The sequence below is a fragment of the Heterocephalus glaber genome, unplaced genomic scaffold, assembly GCF_053883595.1.
Source record: "Heterocephalus glaber isolate CG9 unplaced genomic scaffold, H.glaber_assembly_v1.0 deba00001593, whole genome shotgun sequence".
NCBI classification, from domain to species: domain Eukaryota; kingdom Metazoa; phylum Chordata; class Mammalia; order Rodentia; family Bathyergidae; genus Heterocephalus; species Heterocephalus glaber.
Window position 1 is genome coordinate 4,397,721 of NW_028258368.1, and position 21,730 is coordinate 4,419,450.

The following is a 21,730-nucleotide window of genomic DNA, read 5'->3' on the forward strand; positions in this document are numbered from 1 at the left end:
TTTTTGTGTGCATATGTTGTTATATCTCTTAGAAGACCACAGAGATAAAACAGTCATGTGTTGAAAGAGCAGCCTCCACTTCTTACTCTTTTCTGATATGGGTGCATACATCAACATGAAACTAAATGTGGAAACAAATCCATCATGAGTGAACAATGGTGAGTCTCCAATCCTAAAATGACTGAGTTCTCTTTGAACAGAGCTCCACAAAGTCAATAGAGCCAGTTAAATGGGCCACAGGTTCTTTAGAAATAAGTCTTTGCTTACCCTCAGCTACTATTACTGGAGCTATCCAGGGTGCTGGACTGTTTCATGCTGAAGTTTTCTAAGGGCTGGGTGGATCTGCTCTGTTATCCTTGTGAGACCTAAAGCCCCTATAACTGGACTCCACAGTGTTCTCCTAGGGTCAGCTAAACTATGAGCCAATATCAGTCTTGGCCATGTCTGTCTGAAAAAATGTTGAGCAACCTCTGCATACGCCTGATAGAATATGAAGTGGTAGTACAGCTAGTGGCATATAGATAAGCTTAGGCACATCCTTCTGAAATAATAATGTAAGAGAAGCAATGAGCTGGGCTGGGAGTGTAGCTTAGTGGTAGATCACTTACTTAGCATGTGCAAAGCTCTGGGTTTGATCTCCAGAACTGGGTGGAGGGGGGTGCAATGAGTTCAGTAGCAACCTTTTTCCTTGGAATACTACTCAAAAATTATACCTGGCTGCTGAAATTGGAACCTCATCTGTTTGCATAACTTATTCCTTGGTCTCTCTCTAAAACACACCTTAAAGCATAATTCTATGCCTTCAACATTAATAAATTCATAGAATATTCAGTTGCATTCCTCTGCCCTAAATAGCATCCTTGACTTTGCTTTAAAACAAACAAACAAACAAACAAACGCATTCCACTGGAGGCCATTACTCAATTTCTTAAGTAATTGAGTTTGCACACTAAGTAGTAGATGAAAATTTGTGTTTTTTCAAATCAAACACTTTACCTCTTCAACCAAAACACTCAGAACATGAGAATAATCTGATGTATACTCATTTCTAGCTCTCCTCTTAAGTAACAAGCAGCACAGAGAGAGCTGCAGCATCTTCAGAACTTTCCACCTACGTGTTGGCCCCTTCACTGTTCTTCAATGTGTGTGAGGGGCAGCATGATTTACAAAGAGCCACAGGAGTTCAGTCAAACTTTTTAGTTCTAAGTTATCAAGATTCAGATGAGAAAACAGGGCTAGAAACCCTTAAATGTGCTCTTCTATATTCCCTTATAAAAGCACAAACAATTTGTGCCATTAAAATAACATGAGGACCATTTACGTTGCTCTTACATAGTCTAATATTAAAAGAATAGGCCAAGAAGATCTTTGCTTAATCTAAAGATAAATTAATTTGGTTAATTTTTATTCACAGAACTCCCACCCTCTGTCTTCTCTCCTGGTTTCCACAGATATGTTCATTCATATGACTGAACACTCATTCTTTCCTTCATCTTGCTCACTTGATTCATCCTTCAGGGTTGATTTTAACCAGAAAAACTTTTATGAAAGCCTTACTCATACCTCTCTGGAAATGAGTGAAGTTTAGATTCCTGTAAGACCCTACATTCACATCCACTTTGACACATATCTCACTGTAATTTAATCGCTGGTTTATGTATCCATTTCTCCCTCTGACTTGTAAGCTCAACGAGAGTGGGGACTAGGTTTTTCCTAACATTGTATCAGTGGTTTGCCTAATAATAATGGAAACATTCAATTAATGAATTAATGAACTTTATAATTTTAAGGTCCCTCTCTATCTCTAAGGTTAGTGACTCTGTCTTGGTTCCAGGCCTTTTCTGTAACTTTGGGCTCAATAATCTTCCCTTTTAAGAAATCTTGAGATGACCATATAATAATACCCAAGAAGTTTCTTAAACCAAGTATAAATTGCATTTTATATGGGAAAATTTCAATAAAATCCTACTATTTAGTTCGCATTTACAAGATGGAGGGGAAGACATATTTTTTACTCTCAATACATAAGGAAAATTTTTTAAAATATTTGAGCTTGAAATAATGCCACACCAATAAAATACTGAGAATACTGCTATTGTTTCAATACCAATATTTTTACATCTGTAACCTACAATATTTTCTTCCCTTATAGTCAATATTCTCCTTTCATATTCAATATTTTCTTCTCATATTCATCTATTATTTTACTTATCTTTATCACACAGGTAATTCTATTATGAAAACAAGCATCTTTTTTTCCCAAATGAACATCCCAAATAAATTCCAAATTTTGTTGGATTATGAATTGCATCTTACACATTTTTCAATTTCTCTCAGTACATCTATATTGGTACAGAGTAAGTTCTCAATAAAACATGAATAATCAAAGCTTTACATTTAAAAACCACCTATTTTTTCCATAAATAATGGTATGTAGGTTACATATGATCAAATAAAAATTAAATCAAGGATCAGCAAATTATGGCCCTTGGGCCACTTCTGTTCAGTTCCCTACTTTTCTAAATAAAGTTTTACTGGCACACAACCACTCCTATTTATTTGCATTTGCCTGTGGCTCTTTTCAGGCTACAACACTAGAGGTGAGCAGATGCAACAGAGATTGCACAGCTTGAAAAAACTAAAATAGTTACTGTTGGACCCTTTATGGGAAAACTTTAATGATAACTTCTCTAAATCACATTTACTGATGAGGGAACTCAGTCTCAGATAAGTGACTCATCCAAGTGTATAGCAGAACCTATCCACTAATCACATCTATATCAGATTCTATTTCTCTACCAGATTAAATGCTTGGTGAAAATAAAGATATTTTAGATTATGCAAAATCAAACAGTAAAACCACAAATGAAGATGCTTCCCAGAGGACTTTTAAGAGTTTATATTAATCTAAGCTGAGACATAATTTTCATTTTTCTGAATTAAGATAATAAAAATTAATAGTCTCTCTGTGTGCGCATAACACACCCATAGACTAACTCAGGGAATATTGCTAATTTTTATAAAAATACCAGTAAAAAATGTTCAAGTCTTACAGCAGAGTTCTAAAAGATGTTGAAAGCAATAAGTGTCATAAAATGCTTTAAAATGGACTACATTGACCTTACCAGCTACTCTACTAAAATATGAACAGGTTTTTTAAAAATCCACTGACAATGGAAGGAAAAATAAGTAGTACAGACCATCCCCCAAGTTTTAACTCCTTATCAGGGCAGTGAAGAGCCACAGCAGAAAGTTCCTGAGAATCACTCCTTCAGTCAGTGTCTATTAATTTAGCAGACTACGGTTTTCAACAAGTTACTTTAAGTCTAGATTTCTGTAGAGGGAATCACATTAAAACTCCCATCAGAAGTGTTCTTAGTATTTATATAGCAAGCTTCACTTAAGCTGAAAAAGGAAAGAAATAACAGCAGAAAAAAGGACTCATTATTAAGACAAAAAGTAAATTCAATAAGCCTAAACTGCTATCAGACCTCTGCTCCTATCAGACAAAGGATCTTTAGCACAGGTATTTCATCAAAAATGATTGATGTTTTCAGAGAGTATGTCCTATATAATACAACAATATAGAAATTCCTGGAGTGGAAAAAAAATGTAGCTGGCAGAGTATTAGAGAAGCTACAATGGATAAACTCTATACAACAAAAGGACTGAGGTAGACAGGAGAACAAAATGTTACTGTAGTATACTTAATAACTCCTTGGTACAGAGGATACCTCCCTTATTATAAGTCACCAGACATTGCATCTGCTCATGTTAGCAAAAGGTCATGTCATCCACTGAGACAAGAAAGAGATGGAAGAAAGGAAGAGAACAAGCTGAATTAGAATTGGTCTGGAGCAAAGATCAGAACAAGGCCAAGACAGAGAAAGAATTATGCACAGACAATCAATATCATGCCATATCGTATAAGCAGAGTTGCCAGTAGAATATGAATGTCCCCTGCCATCCCCCAGTCAGGGCAGAGACAACAGGTGTTTTTACCTCAGAGACCCAGCTACCGAAATCTTCCTTCACGAGAGTTGGCTCAAGACTGTCTGGATCGTGCCAAAGGGAGGAAGCAGAATGACTCAGCCACAGCTGCCCTGGCATCTGCCAACTCCTCCTGAGATTCTGCTTCGTCTCCATGTTTCTATCAAGGATACCAGTGGACCTACTAGGTGTTAACTGTTTTATATAAATGTCTGATCATGTCCTCCTTCCTCTGTTACTTGTGCTCTTAGGGTCAATACAGAATAAGTTGTTTTCAGCACACTACTACCTTGAATACTTCTCTTGAAGAAGGCCTTACAGCCCTCACAGGACCAAACGCCATAATGGTAGCCGGAGGCGTAGTCATTGCACACTGCGCAGTAGCGGGTCTCCTTGGCTGATTCCAGGGTTATACTTCCTTTGTCACTGCTACTGGCCAATCTCTCTCGGCCACTCTGGCGTCGATTACCTGAATTTGGCCTGGAAAAAAGAGTAGAGAAAAAAATAACAGTGAGTCCATTAGCATTGCAAAATCAAAACATGCACTTCATTCTAAAGAATAAGATGCTTGGGAGATGAAGCCAACGCACTTTATTCTGACATTTTGAAATAATGAATCATAATGTAAGCCAATCTTTCAGTACCTCTTGCCTTCTGTTACAGCGAAAGGTGTTTGCCTATTATACTAACCTTGAGGGGAAACTGTTTATCACAAACTTGCTTCAGAAACAGGCTGGCTACCCTGTCATGTACTACTCAGAAAAATAACAAAATGAAATTAGCTGGATTCTAATAGACTTCTTCATTTACTCAAGGATTCACAATTAGTTCAGAACCATTATCAGCCAATGTTCATTCCAATTCTAGACCCTACAAAGGGTTGTTAGGAAATAGAGACAAAGCATAAAAGAGCTGAAATATCTGGAATTCAGAGGACCTGATGAATAATGTAGAACATATGTTGAAAATTAATTCAGATTTTTTTCCATTATTGTTACCAACTAACTCTAGATCTTTATAACGACTTGGGGCCGGGGATTTAGCTCAGTGATTTCACCGCCTGCTGCGCAAGCGCAAGGACCCAAGTTCGATCCCCAGTACCAGAAAAAAAAAATGAAAACTATAACTTGACTGTATAATTTGAGGATGCTATTCTTCAATATTAAATAGACCTCTTTAAGAACCTATGGAATGAGAAGCGTAGAGGAACCCAGATAGTTATCTCAACCATTAAAGATTTCATGGAAGAAATATATCATCAAAATTAAATTGAAAATTGAACAGCAAGAAAGTTTTGTTCTAAAAGAAGCAAGAAAACAGATACATACAAACTTTTAAGAAAGCATTAACGAGAGAAGTGGTCAGTACTGCCAAATGGGGAAGAGAAGCTAAAAAAAATAAGAACTGATAAAATAAATTTTGAATTTGAACAAGATACTGAGCAAGGAGTTTTAGGGAAAGGGCAGAGGTACAAACCAAATCCCTGGGTGGAAGAGTGGCTGGATGAGACATACTCAGCCACTTCATCTTTGACAAAGGAGTCAACCATCCTCACTGGAAGAAAGATAGCCTCTTTTATAAAAGGTGTTGGAAAAACTGGATTTCAACCTGCCAAAGATTAAAACTAGACCCCTATCTTTCACCATCCACTAAACTAAAATCAAAGTGGATTAAAGATCTAAATATTAAAACAGAAACACTAAACTTGCTGGAAGATAAATTAGGTAGAATTCTTGAAGACATTGGCATAGGAAAAGACTTTATGAACAAATCCCCAGTAGCAAGGGAACTAGCAGAAAGAATCAACAACTGGGATCTCATCTTTTTAAAGCTCTTTGGCACTGCAAGACAAACCACCAACAGAGCTAAGAGGCAACCTACAATGTGGGAAAAAACTTTACCAGCTGTTCCTCAGACAAAGGTCTACTGTCTAGAATATATAAAGAACTAAAAAATCAGACCCCCAAACAAAGCCCCAATTCAAAAATGGGCATCTGAAATGAACAGACATTTCTCAGACAAAGAAATAAAAGCAGCAAATAAACATATGAAAAAATGTTCAGTATCACTGATCATTTGAGATTTGCAGATGAAAACAACACTGAGATTGCACCTCACCCCAGAAAGAATGGCTGCTATCAAGAAATCAACCAATAACAAATGCTAGTGGGGTTGTGGGGAGAAAGAAACGCTTTTCCATTGTTGGTGGGAGTACAGATTGGTGCAACCACTGTGGAAATCAGCATGGAGATGCCTCAAAGAACTAAGACTAGAGGTCCCATTTGACCCAGCTAATCCCCTGCTGGGTATCTTCCCAAAAGAATTAAAAGAATCATACCACAGTGATATATGCCCACCCATCTTTATAGTGGCACAGTTTGTAATAGCTAAAACTTGGAAACAGGTCAATTGCCCATCAACTGGAGACTGGATAAAGAAGATGTGGGGTTTTTTTTATAAAATGGAGTACTATTCAGCCACAAAGAATGAGAAACTAGAGACATTTATAGCTAAGTGGATGCACATTCTGGCCATACTCTTTAAGTGAAATAAATAGGACACATGTGTAAATTCCCAAATAGTTTCTCTGGTGTGAAAAACTAAAAGTGTAAATGAGGATCAGAATGTATAATTGATATTGTGTAATGGGAAGAAAAGGTCTAAAAGAGTAGGGGAAGTGGAAGGGGTAGGGGAAAGGAAAGAAGGGAAAAGAAAAAATATGAGAAAAGGAAAAACTGGAAACAAAGTCTTTGTAAATAGGGAAGGGTGGAAGGGGTGAAGGGAGGGCAGGGAAATGGGGGAAAACATAAGAACCAAGACACATCATGTAAAGGTACAAGATCCCAATGATGAATGTAACTGTTTTGTATACCAAAAATGTACCAATAAACTTAATGGAAAAAAAGAAATTGACAGATATAGGAAGGATGGAGTGGAGGTTCTCATGTGATTTTTCACAACAAACAAAACTCAAATGAGATAAAGTAAACTGCTCACAGAGCCGTGGGTGTCTGTTGGTTAAGGAGGTTCCTCTTCCTGCTTCCCTTGCCCACTCAGATAACCAAAGCATACTGATTCTCACTTGCCCTCCCCTCACAGCCCTAGCTTTGCTTTTAGCTTGGATTTTATAACCCTTCTCTGCTCTTCTCACTCATTAATATTGTACACAATTTTGTGGCGGTAGTTCTCAAACTACATTTGCCATAAAAGTCACAAAATATCGGCTCCTTGGGTTGAGTACATCTAAGTTTGCCAACTTTTTCCATTCTAAATAACTTAGCTCTGAGGTTGGCAGGCTCAAATAGGATTTCTTTATTTTTTAATGATCCTTAGAGAGCACTGGCTGGCAGTTTGCAATTCTAGTTCATATTCTGTTACTCGTGTCTTTCCATTTCATCACCATGCTGTGGAGCACCCACCCCCAACCTCAGATCTTTTTACTGTCTGTTTACTAATGTCTTTTGCATGATTCAAGTCAGTAGGAAGTAGCTGTGAATATTTAACGGTAGAAGCTGAGTGCCTGGGGTGAGAGTAGATAGTTAGCAAGTATGAAATGGATAGAGTCAAAGTCTTAGCAATGTTATTAAGCCCCAGTAGCTAGCTCAGCACCCAGGACCCAGCACCAAGCACCAAGCACCAGAGGCACTTGATACACTTTTGCTAGATAAGTGAATGAGTAACTGAACAACGTGCATGGGCAACAGTTCCAAGGTAACAAATAGCCTCCCCATCGTCCCTACAGAACAATATACACAACCAGGTTTTGAGATGTACAGAGATCCACTTGTTTGTGGATTTGGGGGAGAGGACATGTGACAGTTTGAACAATCTTTCACATGAACATGTAACCTTGGAAATATCAAAGAAATTAAGAAAAAAATATGTGTATCGTGATAGTATTTTATATATATATATATGTATGTATGTAGTTAAGAGTTTATTTTCCCATTTATAACCCTTAAGATATACAGGAATCTATTACAAGTTAAAATGCATCAAAATGTAGCACACAGACACAGACTATACATGGCACCATATGCAGCTGAGAGAAATGTGCACTAAGATAAAGATGTGGCAATAAATCATAACTGCATAAAATCATAGGGGATTACTGCACTCATATCACAGCCACCTCCTGTTGCGATTGAGCAGAAGCATTGGGAGTAGCTACCTAAAACTCTCAAGAGCAGTTTGTCCCTCCAGTGAAATGTGTATCGCACTAAAAAGGGAACACTCAATAGTTCACAAATCTTTTTCACCATTTATCACACACATAACATACAATACACGTTAGTCGACTGTTGATGTTATTGGTAAGGGTTCTGCTCAAAGGCAGGCTCTCAGTCATTCCATTTTGAGGCAGTTAAAAGCCATACGTGGAGTTCGATCAGCAGTGGCAGTGCAGAGCAGACCCCAGGAGCCCTGAGCAGCCCACTACCACCACTGACCCAGTTACTGCCACACCCCTATTAATCACCATCACCCCAACCAGGAGCAACGACACCCAGACCCAGCTGCACCTTGCCATGAGGCTGGTCCCACAGACACCAGCACAGGAGTAGAGGCACAGGTGCCCACACATCATGGGGACACCTTCAGGCAGAGACAAGAAGGTTGTGGGAACCAAAGTTTAGGAAGAGCTGAATGATTCAATGTAAGAAAGGGATGTGGTTTCCACAACAGACATGAGATGAAGGAAGCTGTATTTATACACCAGGCTTCTACAAAGAAGGATAACCAGGGAGAGTGTGAGGTTGATATTGTTGGAGAAAGGGGCGTGAGGTAGTCAGTGTTTTGGGCCTTGGAGGACCTGAAGTTCAAGGCAGTAACTAGACACCATTACAGACACTGTTCCCCTACACAGTCGTCGGTAGAGTTACCAGAATAATGAGAGCAGAGAAAAAAATGGGGGATCAGAGAGCACTCCTGAAGACAGACCCAACAACATTTGGCAAACATTTCCACTTTACTGCATGCAGAAACTCCAGTGACCAGCAGTTCTCAACTTTCCCACTAAAGGCAAAGCGATGGGGCTGCCGACAGCCAGCATGCAGGAGCCCAAGGTAGCCCAGAATGTTTACAACACATTCTGCTCTCAAGGACCCTCTCTGGGGCCCTCTCTGCCAAGGACTGTCCATAAAGCAACTTTTTAGCCAAGTTGGAAATCCAAGTGTATAAGTTCTGCTCTATAAAGATTCTCAAAATGTCATGAAAAAGAATAGCGATCCCCTCAGGCTAAAGGGCAGGGAGATCTTCCCATGGGTTTCAAAGCCCTGTGCACCTTGCAGTAGCTCTCAGGTTGTCTTGAGTGTCCATCAGACCAAGCCAAATGGACACAAATGCCCCTAGACAGAGAGTTGTGTCCTCAGAATGCAGGACTCGGCCTAATCATTTGCAGTGGAAGGGAGCAGAATAGGGAGGGCTCCAAGACTGAGCTCAGACCTCACCATAAGGGTGAGGTAGGCACCAAGCTGGGATTACCTAGTCACAGGGCCAGGCTCACCTCCTCCCACCCTTGGCACTGTTAGCCTCACACCTCCTTGGCAGGAAGAGCCTACACCATGTTTAAGTCAATCTCAATCTTTCCTCTCTCTCTCAGCCTTGGAGGTCCTTTTTTTGCATAGGACCAAGATCAATTATTCTTATTATTTTCATGTCCAAAATATCGTTAAGTTCTTCCTTCTTGGCAGTAGTCTTCACATATCCAAACCTAGCCCGAAGCCCTTTATTATAAGTAGAGGACTAATTGTCTAGCAAAACAGCAAAAATATGACCTTCTTTGTAAAAGCCCTCTCACTGAATTATCATGAAATTTGTTATGGTTTCTCATCTTGCCCAATTTCTCATAAGACTCAGTTAATTAAGCTGACTGGATTAGCAAGCTTCATACTAAGAGATTAAATGTTTTTCAGTCTTATAGACAACTTTCAAGGTTCTGAAAATAAGCAGGGAAGAAGCTTAGGAGGGTAATAAAGTATGTTTTGCATCAGTGACTTAACACATTTCCACCATGAAGCACACAAATAACGAAGGAACAAAATAGTCACAGGAAAAGGATAGCCAGAGGCATGAAAAAAGGTAGCAACACCACTCATCTGTGGAAACTCAAAACTCAACTCAATTTAGTTCCATTTTCATTATATCAATTGACTACTAAATATTGCCACATGGATACACCACTGATATTACATACTTAATTAATGGATGCATCTGAAGGCATTCATATAGGGTTCAGAGAATGGACTCTCTTGGACCAAGTAAAAACACAGCCTAATTTTAAAAAGTCTTGGCTCAGCAGATTTTATTAATCAAAATAAAAAGTCTGAAGCTCAGTATAAGCCAATATTGTTGTTTTCCAATCATAAATAATGGTACCAGCGATCCAAAAGCATCATTCTCCTGACTAACCAAGCATTTTTAAAAATTTTGAAAGCCTTGATTTCTAGAGGAAATGTTTTCAGAAAGCTAAGTTAAAAGAATCAACAGATGTCCACTCCCTAGAAATATGGCTTAATTAGTGCTGGTGAGATAATGTCACAATGCTGTACTCTCTCACCAAATCAAGCCCCAAGGCTATGTGGCCTCAAAATCCTCTATACTTCTTCTTCTCTTACGTTTGGGTGATTATTGATAACTGTACACTTCCCTAGTAAATAGAAAACTCCAAGAAGACAATAATCATGTCCATTTGCTCCAAAATTTAACCAACACAGAGTAGATCTCAACAAATATTTGCTAAATGCAATCCTACCTCTTACCCATCAGGAGTCAAATTACTTCTTCCAAATACTCTGCCTGTCCTTCTTTCCACTCACTTTTACATCATTATTCTTGTCTAAGACATCAATAGTACTCCAACTTACAAATGCTAGAATTAATTGCCTATCTTTTACTCAAACTCATCCTGCCAGACACTCCTCAAAGAATTGCCATCAAACACAACATCCATCTTTGAATAACTTCTCATTGCATGCATTTATGGATTATTACTTTCGGGGAGTCATGGACCAGTTTGAAAATAATGAAAACTTGGAACCTACCTTTTCTAGAAAATACACATGAACAAATCTTTCAAAATTATGCCTATATTTTTAGGAGAGTTATAAACAAGAAAAATGCAAATTTTAAAAAAATAATCAACATACAGAATTTAGCCCAAATTCTTGAATTCTCTACACCAACCAGTATCAGTCTCTTCGTAGTTTCCTAAGCAAAATGCTGTCAAATTCACCTCTAGGAAATCCACCTATTCATACTCATAGCCTCCTGCACAATACATGTCTCATCTCTGCTGAAAAGCTAAGCTCTGGTTTCATATCACCCCTAAGACTTGCCCTGTGCACTGCAGCTCACATAGGTTCCACTGTGAGTTCTTACAGCACTTAATGTCCCCACCGGGTCTCTTTTCACCTAGTTAGACATTGACTTCAGCCACTGGTGACCACTCCTCCTCAGTTCCCTTTGTCCTATTTTTTTTCTCCACCAGGCTTCTGAGTGTCAGTGTTCCTCAGGGTCTGTCCTCAGCCCTCTGCCATTCTCAGTCGACACCTGGACTTCAGGGGCTCTCAACCATGGGCACAGCCACACCCGAATGCATCTCACACCCTCTCTGACTTCAGACCCACTTGCTAAGTTCCCACGCTCCCCACTATTCCTTGAGCAAACCGAAGAAATCTCAAGCTTAATGCCACCAAAACTAAAGGCTGAATCTTCCCCAAACTCCCACTTTTACTTTCGGTTGCCATTTGAGCCACATAAGCTGTTGGCACACTCAAGCCTGCTGCTTCACCTGCCGAGAGCACCCTTCTTCACCCCTGATTAACTCCTATTCATCCTCCGGTCCCACTCATACTTACTCTCCTCCAGAGTGCTTGCTGACTCATCAGTCTAGTTTATATAAACCCAGAGTCACCCTCAGCAGCAAAAGTCTCCCACTCTCTACTCAAAACTTTTGGCCAGGCTCCCATTGCTCCAAGAAGAGAACTCAAAGTCCTCGGGTGGCCTGGAAGGCCCAGTGAAGCTTGTCCCCTGCCTGCCACTCATCGCACTCTGCCCTTGCAGGCCCAGTTCCAGGTGTTACTGTTGCTGCTGGACAATCACACCACGTGCTTTCCCTTCTCGGCACCCTCTTCTGTGGCCTGTTTCTCACCACGCTGGCTCACACCCCTTTCCAGAACTGCTTCCTGATCATTCTAAATGCGGCTCCCTCTTACCTTCTATGTTCTTACATTGGTTTATGTTTTCTTTGTAGCACTTTCCACCACCCCAACCTGATCTGAATGCATTGATTTTATTGTCTGTCTTCCCCCTGAAACATAAGCTTCACTCCCCAGCACCTTGAAAAGAACCTAGCATAGAAAGATTCATTGAATGAATACTTGACTGGTGCGATAGGCCCACACTTTGTTATGTTCTGCTTAATTATGTACTTTATCCCATCCCCCATGCCTGAGACTATGGCATCCTTACTTGCCATGGTCTACCAGTTTATCCTGGAGCCTATGACACAGAGGTGAGTCTCCACCCTAGACTCTCCAACTCTACACCCCTGCATCCTGCCACACCCCTACATCGGCCACACACCCCGCATCCTGCCATACCCCACAGTGAATTTATCTTGCACAATGAAGCAAGGGTGAGGGTTCTACCATTCAAAAATCTGTCCTGTGTCCTCATTACCTACTCTAAGCCTTCTTTACTAACTACCTATGTCCTCATTAAACTGCTCTATGCCTTCTTTATCTCTTTGTTGGCACCCAAGGAAGTACAATTATTTAAAGACATACAGATTTTGCTTATAATCTTAGGGTGGATGTTCACAATCCTCCTGAATTTCATATACATCTTCCCAAAGCCAGACTAAAACTCACTGGCCCACAGAATACACACAGGATCTTCAGCATCTGCCCATTACAACCTGGCTGCTGTCTGCATCTCCAGCCCTACCTCTCTCATGGTGCTTAGTTGCATGTGTCACACTCTCCCAGCCAAGCTAGTTATTAAGGCTTGTATCTAGATATTCCCCCAAAGCCTCATGCAGTTATCAGTAGGGAGTATGGAAAGTAGCTGGATTAGGGTGTGAGAATGTGGATTAGGGGTGTGATACTGTGATTAAGGGTGCAGATAACAGAAGCCCCACCCTGAGTATGAGGGCACCAATTAATAGGCTTGTAGCCTGGGTGGAATATAAAAAGAAAGAGGGAAAGCAGCCTTGCTGCTGCTGCTTGCTGCTTCACTGCCTCCTGACTGCTTTGCCATGGACTGTTTCTCCTCTGCCATGCCCTCCTGCCTTGGAACCAGCTGACTATGGACTGAAACCTCTACAGACTGTACTGAAATGAACCTTTCCTCCTTTCACTTGTGGGCTCTGGGTATTTTGTCTCAGCAGTGAGAAAAGTAACTAAGGCACTAGTTCATCTCTGGCCTTCATCCATAGTTTCCTATCTTAGCCAATAGGCAAAAAGCATCCTTCTCAGGTAGCACCAGCTACTACCATTCTCAACAGAAATAAGCTGTCCCACCAGAGTGTCACATATATAACTGTTCTGGAGTCTATATCATTATCAGAAGACCATGTGGTCACTGTGAATCTCCAGGAAGAAGACCCTACCATTGCCACAGTTGTTTCTCAATTTCCAACACAGTACTGACAAATAGCAGGGATTCATAGATGGTTGTGGAATGAGTAAAATTCCAAATGTCATATGGTATATCTCCTTCCCAAATAGGCAGCAAGCTTTGTGTGAGTATGGATATTGTATCTTAAGTATTTCTATTGCCCTAATTTGTATCACCTGTATTTCTTTATTCATAGTAACCAATAAATACTTGCTAAATAAATTATTCAACAAAGAAGAACAACTTGCAAAAAGCATGTCTGAAGCTGTTGTTGTAACAGAATGATGTATCGAGGTGATGAGAAAACAGTTATCAATGTTCATTTGGGTACCAACATACAAATCAATCAGAAGTGGTTCCTTGTGTACCTCTCTGCTTTAAATATTGGTATGGACAGGGATAATCTGGCAGTGCTTTATACCTATGACCAGAACATACTTTGGGAGTATTTTACTCTCTATATAATTTTGCATTCATTTAGATTTTTATAAATTCTGTATTTTTCATGGAAGCAAATAAATATTCTTCAAGAGAGCAGACAAGAATGGACTCTATCTAGTAGAATCTAAATTGGTAGAATCTGGAAAGAAAAATACTAAATCACATCTTTAGAAAAGTTCAAGTTAAATGAGGTCTATGCCTGGTCAAGCCTAATCCCTAAACCATGTGGTAGTTACGTTCTGAAGCAAAAAAGTTATAAATTACTCTCTGTGTGACAAAACAGACCCTTTCAACCTGTTTGGAAATCAGCACCTTTACATTGTTTATCTAAAAATTTAATATTTATCTATCCCTTGCCTCACATTAGCCATTTAATGAGTTTAATTCATACCTTTTACTTATTGTGTTTTTTAGTTAATAAACAGAGGGAGAAAATGCTCTTCTCTAAAAGGGTCAGAAGAAAACTTCTTCCAAAAATAAATGTCTAGTAATAAAAACAATTGGAGGCAGCTCCATGAAATTCCCTAGCTGAGACTCCAACTTCTGCTCCAGGTTCAGACCACTTCCTAGACTTCTGCAAAACCCACCTGACTCTTGGTCTAACAAGAGCAAAAGAGCTGGTCCGGTATGAAAGCAAATATTCACTCTACATTGATGTACACATGTGTTCATTCACATAACTCTTACAACTGTTCTGAGCAGCACCAGCCTAGCCCCAGTTGTTTCATAAATGAGGTAATCTAGGCAACTGATCAGCCATACAATCAGGGAACTCTGAAGTCAAGGACCCCAACAGTCTGAGTGCATAGCCCAGGCTCCTCACAAACACAATCCTGGGGAGCCCCACCCAGAGGCATCACAAGCCAAGGGCAAAGCATTTTATATCTGAGAACAAAATCATTGCCACAGATCTCATTCTTAAACATACTAGATATTGCCTGCAATTATTTATTACAAGGCCAGTAAGGTTCTTTTTTTTTTTTGAGGGAAAATGTTAATTTTATTTCTAGGCCAAAGGTTGAGATCTCTGTTGAGTTCCATGAAAATGGAGTTAGTGGAGCTAACAGTGCTACAGGAGAATAGCTTGATGAAAGTTTGAACATTTCCTACAAATGCAGTGGCAGAAAATACTATTTTAACTCACCAACAAATACAAAATGATGTGTCATTAATCCTCATATACAAGAGTTCTGAAATTCTTTATGCACAAAGAACATTAGCATTCACCATTCAAAATGCAATGCTCTCTGTAAAATGTCAAGAGGTTTTCCCACTCACTTAAGAAAAATGTCTTCACTCCAAAACACAAGCAAGTGTTGATTTTTCACACTAATGGGAAGCATGAATATCCTGGCATATAGTTCCCTGAAACCCCATTTAGTCAATATCTTTATATCTTTTATCAGTTACTAATGTGTAACCAAATGACCCAATGTAAGTTTCATCACCTTCCTTTCTCTGCTCACACCAATCTGTTGTAGGTGCTAATGAATGACGAGGTCTAGGAGCCCACAGAAGCAAGAGGCAAGGCAAGTGGGTGGCACAGAAGTAAGAAGTCAAGAGAGAAAGAGGGTTGTGGCTTGACTCCACACCTTCTTTTTTGAAAATCTGATATCCAGTGTAATTTCCACAGAAAACATGACACTATATTAGGAGAATAATAAATGTACTTGCATGCAGAATTATTTCAAAATTCATTCATTTATTCCACACCATTAAAAGAGTAGCTACCTATGACTAGCCAGAGTTTATCCTAGGAGGAAGATGGCTATAAAAAGAGGAGGGAAGGGCTGGGGATTTAGTTCAGTGGTTCCAGTGCCTGCCTCGAAATCACAAGGTCCCGAGTTCAATCCCTGTACCAAAACAAAAAACAAAGAGGAGGGAAGAGAAGGGAAGTGGAAGGGGGCACAGAAGAAAGGGAATAAGGCTTTGGAAAGTAGATGACTCAAGGAGGAAGACTTAGCCCCTTGGGAAAAAAAACAATAGAGACAAGAGTCCTAGACCCACTAGCACTTAAACATAGAACATCAAGGACCAAAAACAACTCAGTTTAAGCACTGGCCTCTGGCCTGCTTTTAAATGTGATCTATAAATCATTTCATTTATGATCAAATCCAGGAGATAAGACCAGTATGTCATCACATAAAAAAGTCCACACAAACATGTCCAGAATTCCAAATGGAAATTTTTGCCTACAAAAATTATTTGGGAAGCTGTAGGTTGTTAGGGACGACATTTCAGCAAATGTGATAAACTTCAGGATAAAGTAAGGAGGGGAGGGTGCTATGGTGAAAAAGTTCTAGGCGAGTTCTAGACAAAAGGCTGCCAATAGCAGCTGCGTGGCTGAAGCAAATTGCCAAAGCTTTCTGGACCTCAGTTTCTTCATCTGTATAATGAGAAATCACAACTGTGCCTCCTAAATTCCTTTCTGGCACTACAGTGGTGTGATCATGATTCTATCCCGTGGCTCAGACCAACAATAACATCTATAGCCAGCAAGAATTTCTCCAGTGGGTCCCAGGAGAGTACTGACCATTTCTCAGAGCTCTTTCCTAAGAGTAACAAAATGCATGAAGGACAAGTCAGGAGAAGGTGAGAGCACCACTGATACGTATTCTCAGTGCTCCCAGGACCAATTAATGAAAACACACACCCATTGGAGCACAGGCAGCTGTCAATTTAGGCACTGAGTTTCTGTGAAAATGACATTCCTGTGAAAATGGAAGTCACTTCTCTAATAGAAAGTAAGAAAAAACAGAAAGAAAAAGAAAATAGAGGGGAAGAATCAAAAATGGAAAAACAACGAAAAGGGAGAAAACACTTCTGTACATTTGACAAGTTTTTGGTTCACTGAGGTCGGTCAGCAGTGATTGAGGTGGGAATTTAAATCGAAGGAAGAAGCTGAAATGTGAAAGACAAAGTCAGCATAATCTGCCAGTTGTGGTGTTGCCCAGCTTAGAACCCATGGCAGGAAAAAGATACAAAGCAAATGAATGATTCTGCAATAAGAGACAGTTCGGATATGATGTAAATAAGCAAAGGTTCTTTGCACAGAGCAACTTTATCAACTCAGCAAGGCCCAATCTCTCACATAGTCAGATACCCTGGGCAAGCATTAAGGGCTCTCTTAGATGTGGAAGTTAAACCTCAACCTTCAGGGTTCTTTGACTTTCTTATCCACTTCAAAGGGCAACTATTCTTTTGCTGATGATGTAACAAAGAAAAACAGTCTTGCTTCCTTCTAAAAAAAACACAGTGGAGTGTTCTGGGGCACAGCCAGGACATTCAGCAATGGTGTCATCTGGGAACCCACATCCGGATATGCATAGAGCTGGCCACTACTTGGACCTCATGGCTCGAGGAGACTGGGTCAGTGTGTACAATCTCCCTTTAAAGGCAGTGATTCCATAACTTGCTCAGGGTTCTGAAGTCTAGACCTGCTTTTGCTGTCTCTTTGACCCTGGATAACACATACAAAGTGCTCTCTGGAACGTAGCGAAGCTTTTTCAGTCTCCTGTCCTGAAGAAGCGCCTTCACCCCCTTTCCGCGTCCTTTGCAATCCAGCAACCAACTACAAGTCTTTCCCCAAACTGCCATGCTGTGGCTCATGTGGCTTCCTGTGAAGCACAGCCTCTTTCAGTCCATCCTACTGCCTCTGCCTCATACCCATGATTTCCTGGCCTCCTCCGTGCTGCTTTGCAGTTCACAGTTACACAGGTTCTGTGCCTGCAGGCCTGAGGGATCCCACAGGGGAAGCAGCCAGTAAATCTTCTAAATTTATTTAAATTGAATACTATTTAATTATATAAATAACTAGTTCTGTGATACTCCTTTAAATAATTATAAATATCTTGAGAGGCTAGTAAATCAGTCCTGACAAGTCCCTAACGACCTGCCCAAATTTCCCATAAGCAAGGAAGGGTAACATAGCAAAAAGGAGCTCAAGTTTGGATAAGTCACTCTCGTTTTACCAGCGTTTTCTAAACCAGATTTCTAAAAATCTGGGAGGGTTTTGTTTTAGTTTGGTTTGGGTTTTGGTTTTGGCAGTTCTAGGGATTGAACCCAGAGTATTTTTACTGAGCTACATCTCTAACCCTATTTTTAACTTTTTTTTTGAGATAGGGTCTCACTAAGACCCTAAGTTGCCCAAGGTGGGCTCAAGTTTATTATCCTCCTGCCTCAGCCTCCCAGAGTGCTGGCATTACGGACATGCACCATCACTACCTCTAAGGAACTTTTTAAAAAGTTACTTAATGTGTGAGTAATTCTATGCCATTTTCCTCATTTGAAAATTGGAGTAACAGCATTTTTTCTATCTAGAGAGATGGTGGCATTGAATAGTGTTTCTGGGAAGAAATAAAAAATTATAAAATTAGTGCTTGCTGTTGCTGTGTGTGTGTGTGTGTGTGTGTGTGTGTGTGTGTGTGGTGTGGTGGCATGCATCTGTAATACCAGCACTCAGGAAGCTGAGGCAGGAGAACAGATGAGTTTGAGGCCAGCCTGGGCTACACAGAGAGGCCCTGTCTCAAAAAAAAAAGAAAGAAAGCTAGAGATTATCTCAGTGGTACCCATGCCTACCTCGCAAGCGCAAGGTCCTGAGTTTGATCCCTGGTACAAAAAAAAAAGAAAGAAATACATATATAAAGAAATATATATCAATAAACGCACCACTCTGAAAGGGATTTTAATGACTGTCAGATCCTTGATTTCTCTCTCCCATGCTACATGATACCTATCAGGAAATCTCATCAGCTCAATCTTCAAAACATGTATTGATTCAAATTCTTGACATTTAAAGAAGTAGCATTCATTTTTTAATTTTAAATAGATTTTCATTACACAAAGGTTGTCATATAAGTGGATTTTTCTCCACTTTGTATATAGCTCTTCTTACTCTCCATAGAAGGCTGCTCCTGAACTTCTCATCTGTGATGGCAGGCACTAGAACCCTGACTGTAACAGAGCAGTACACTGGTATGGGCCTCTGTCAACATTTCAGTATTATGCAAATGCTTTTGTATTCAAAAGTACAAAATAAAATATCTGTAGGCACAGACAATGACAGTGGTAAACCATTATACATTATAAATGAAAGCAGCAGTGATGGGTATGTGATTTTCTTACATCAGCCACTTTTACCTCGTTGCCTTCACCTGACTTCTCTGAAGTTCCTGGTAAGGACTCCACATGGAGCTTTCTGTCACAGTCCATCAGCGAGAACCAAGCACTATTCTAGGCTTAGAACATCCTATCGCCCATCCCATCACCCATCCTGCCCCCTATCCCACCCATGGCAGCCATCACAGACCGGGTCCTTCTCCTACTTAGGAATTTCTGAAACCATGACTGCTGCCACTGCTAACAGAGAGGACGCCCCTGCAGCATCTGGTAAAGCAGCTCTTACAACCTTTGTTGGACCAATGATCCTCATTCTACCATATTCATAAAATCTCCAAGCATAGCGTCATAACCAACTTCGGAGGAGTTCTGCAGGATTTTCTCAACTATGAAAGATCCGCCCATGCCTGTGTTCTTAGTAATAGTCATCACAGGAATTTTGAGTGTTCTTTTAACAATTTCTATACCAATTTTTTTTAATCTTCGTGAGCAGGTGTTAAGAAGTCCAGGGTGGGTATGCTCCGAAGTAGGGCACAGCCCTCCAGCACAATGCCTTCTTCCATGGCTGCCCTCGTAGCATTGAGAACATCTGTGACTGTTTCTTCTCATTCACCTCAACACCAACCTTCAGCACAGCTGCTCCATCTGAAAGCTTCGCCAGTCAGTCACTCCATTTCTCCTTTACATTTTCACTAGTTGTGATTTCTAATTGCTCAGTCATTTCTTGAATACATTTTTCAGTGTGTGCTTTGTCACCATTTCCTTTCAAAAACATGGCACCATCTTTGGTCACAATGATCTCTCCAGCTTTTCCTCAGTCATGGAGATGAACATCTTCGGGATTTAGGGTCAACCCCTTTTCTCCAAACACTGCACCACCGGTAGCAATAGCCATATCTTATAGCTAGTTCTTCCTATTGTCACCAAACCCTGGAGCTTTGACTGCAACAACCTGAAGACCAACCTTGGCCTGTTCAAAACCAGGGTGCTTAGAGCTTCTCTGTCAGTGTCCTCAGCAATTATGACCATGGGCTCTTGGTGAACATTGACAATTTCAAAAGCAGGTACAATGGGCTGCATGCTAGAAATTTTCTTCTCACTTGGTAGAACACAGGCATCCTGAAATTCATATCTCTGCCCTTTTGGTGTATTAATAAAGTGGAGAGAAATATATCAAACTTCATGCCTTCAATAATTTCTTTATTTTTAAAATGTAATGATATTGTAGTTGTGTTTTTAAAAACAGTCCTCATCCTCTAGAAGCATATACAGAAGTATTTACAAATGAAACATAGTTGTTGATGCTGGGTAATGCACATGAAGGGTCATTATACTCTTCCATTTCTGAAAACTTTGTGACAGCACACAGTCAGATCAAGTCATTTCTCTCTTTACAGTGTGCTAGTGAATCTCCGTCTCATTAGAAGGGAAGGCCAGCTCCATCTTCTTACTCCACTCCAGCCGAACTGGCCACTCTACTCAACACACCAGACGGACTCCCGCTTGGGGCCTTTCCACTTCTGTGCCTCAGCCTCCAGTGCCTGTCACTGGGCTCTCCATGCAGTGCTGTTCCCTCCCCTGTTTCATTTTGCTGAAATATCTCCTTTGCAATAATAACAAAGTCTTTGCAATGCGACCTTACTGATTTGTCCGCTTTGATAATTGATCTATTCCCAGTGCCTAGAGCAGTGCCTGGCATAGAGTAGGTGGTCAATAAATACTTGCTGAATGCATGAATGAACAGAGTTAGACATCCAGTGAAGCTAGCAGGGGATTTGACACCATCAGCTCAGTGAGGTAAGAACATGTCAGACAGGCTACACTGGTCACTGTAAACCAGACTGCCAAATAGGGACTTCAATTACCTTTTATAGGGAATAAGAACGAGGACCCAGTGGCAAACTCAGAAAGTCTGCAAAGCTAATGCAGCTGAGTTTTCTGGAGCCAAAATAACAAGCAGCTGCAGTTGCCCTGCTCCTCTCGGGAAGCGCCAGTGTTGCAGGCATCCACGCACAGACGGGATCATTCCCATTTTTGCATCTGAAGAGCTTCCTCTCATTCTCAGCCAGTATCCTCTGATGGTTTTGTCTAAAAAGTAGAATCAGAAACAACCAGAAATCTCTGAGGATAATGGCTCAGATTCTCAACCTCTGCCTCCTATGAAACTTGGCCTTGCTTGGTGGAAAATGAGCATTAAATATCTTTATTACTTTTTATAAGTGGTATTTATAACTATTTATATGTATCTTCAGAATACTCTTCTTGATTCTCCTGCTATAGTTCTTCAAGGTATAACTTTGTTATGAAGCGAGAAAAAAACCCAGCTAACCAACTTTTAATTCATTACCTCCCCATCCGGAGTCCCTGCACAAACCTGACTCACACTCAGTTGGGACAAATCACTCACCTGTCAAACAACTGCTGCGGCTGCCAGGAGTTAAGGCAAATTTAGCTTCCTAAGCACTTGAACCAGAGAGGACAGGTGTGCTTCTGCTCTCCACTAACTTTTGCTCTCAGCCCTGCCTTGGAATGTGGCTCTGGGAGTTCTTTAACATCCTTGGCT

General features: G+C 40.4%; 1 protein-coding gene across 6 annotated transcripts in view; it reads right to left on the bottom strand.

The window, feature by feature from the left end:
* The window catches only part of Esr1 (estrogen receptor 1), a 426,367-nt gene that overhangs the window by 260,439 nt on the left and 144,198 nt on the right, over positions 1–21,730 (bottom strand). For all 6 annotated transcript variants that reach the window (XM_021237950.2, XM_021237951.2, XM_087193444.1 and 3 more), the window contains exon 3: positions 4,280–4,470. In XM_021237950.2, coding sequence (XP_021093609.1) covers positions 4,280–4,470 — 191 coding nt within the window. The remainder of the gene's footprint in view (positions 1–4,279; positions 4,471–21,730) is intronic.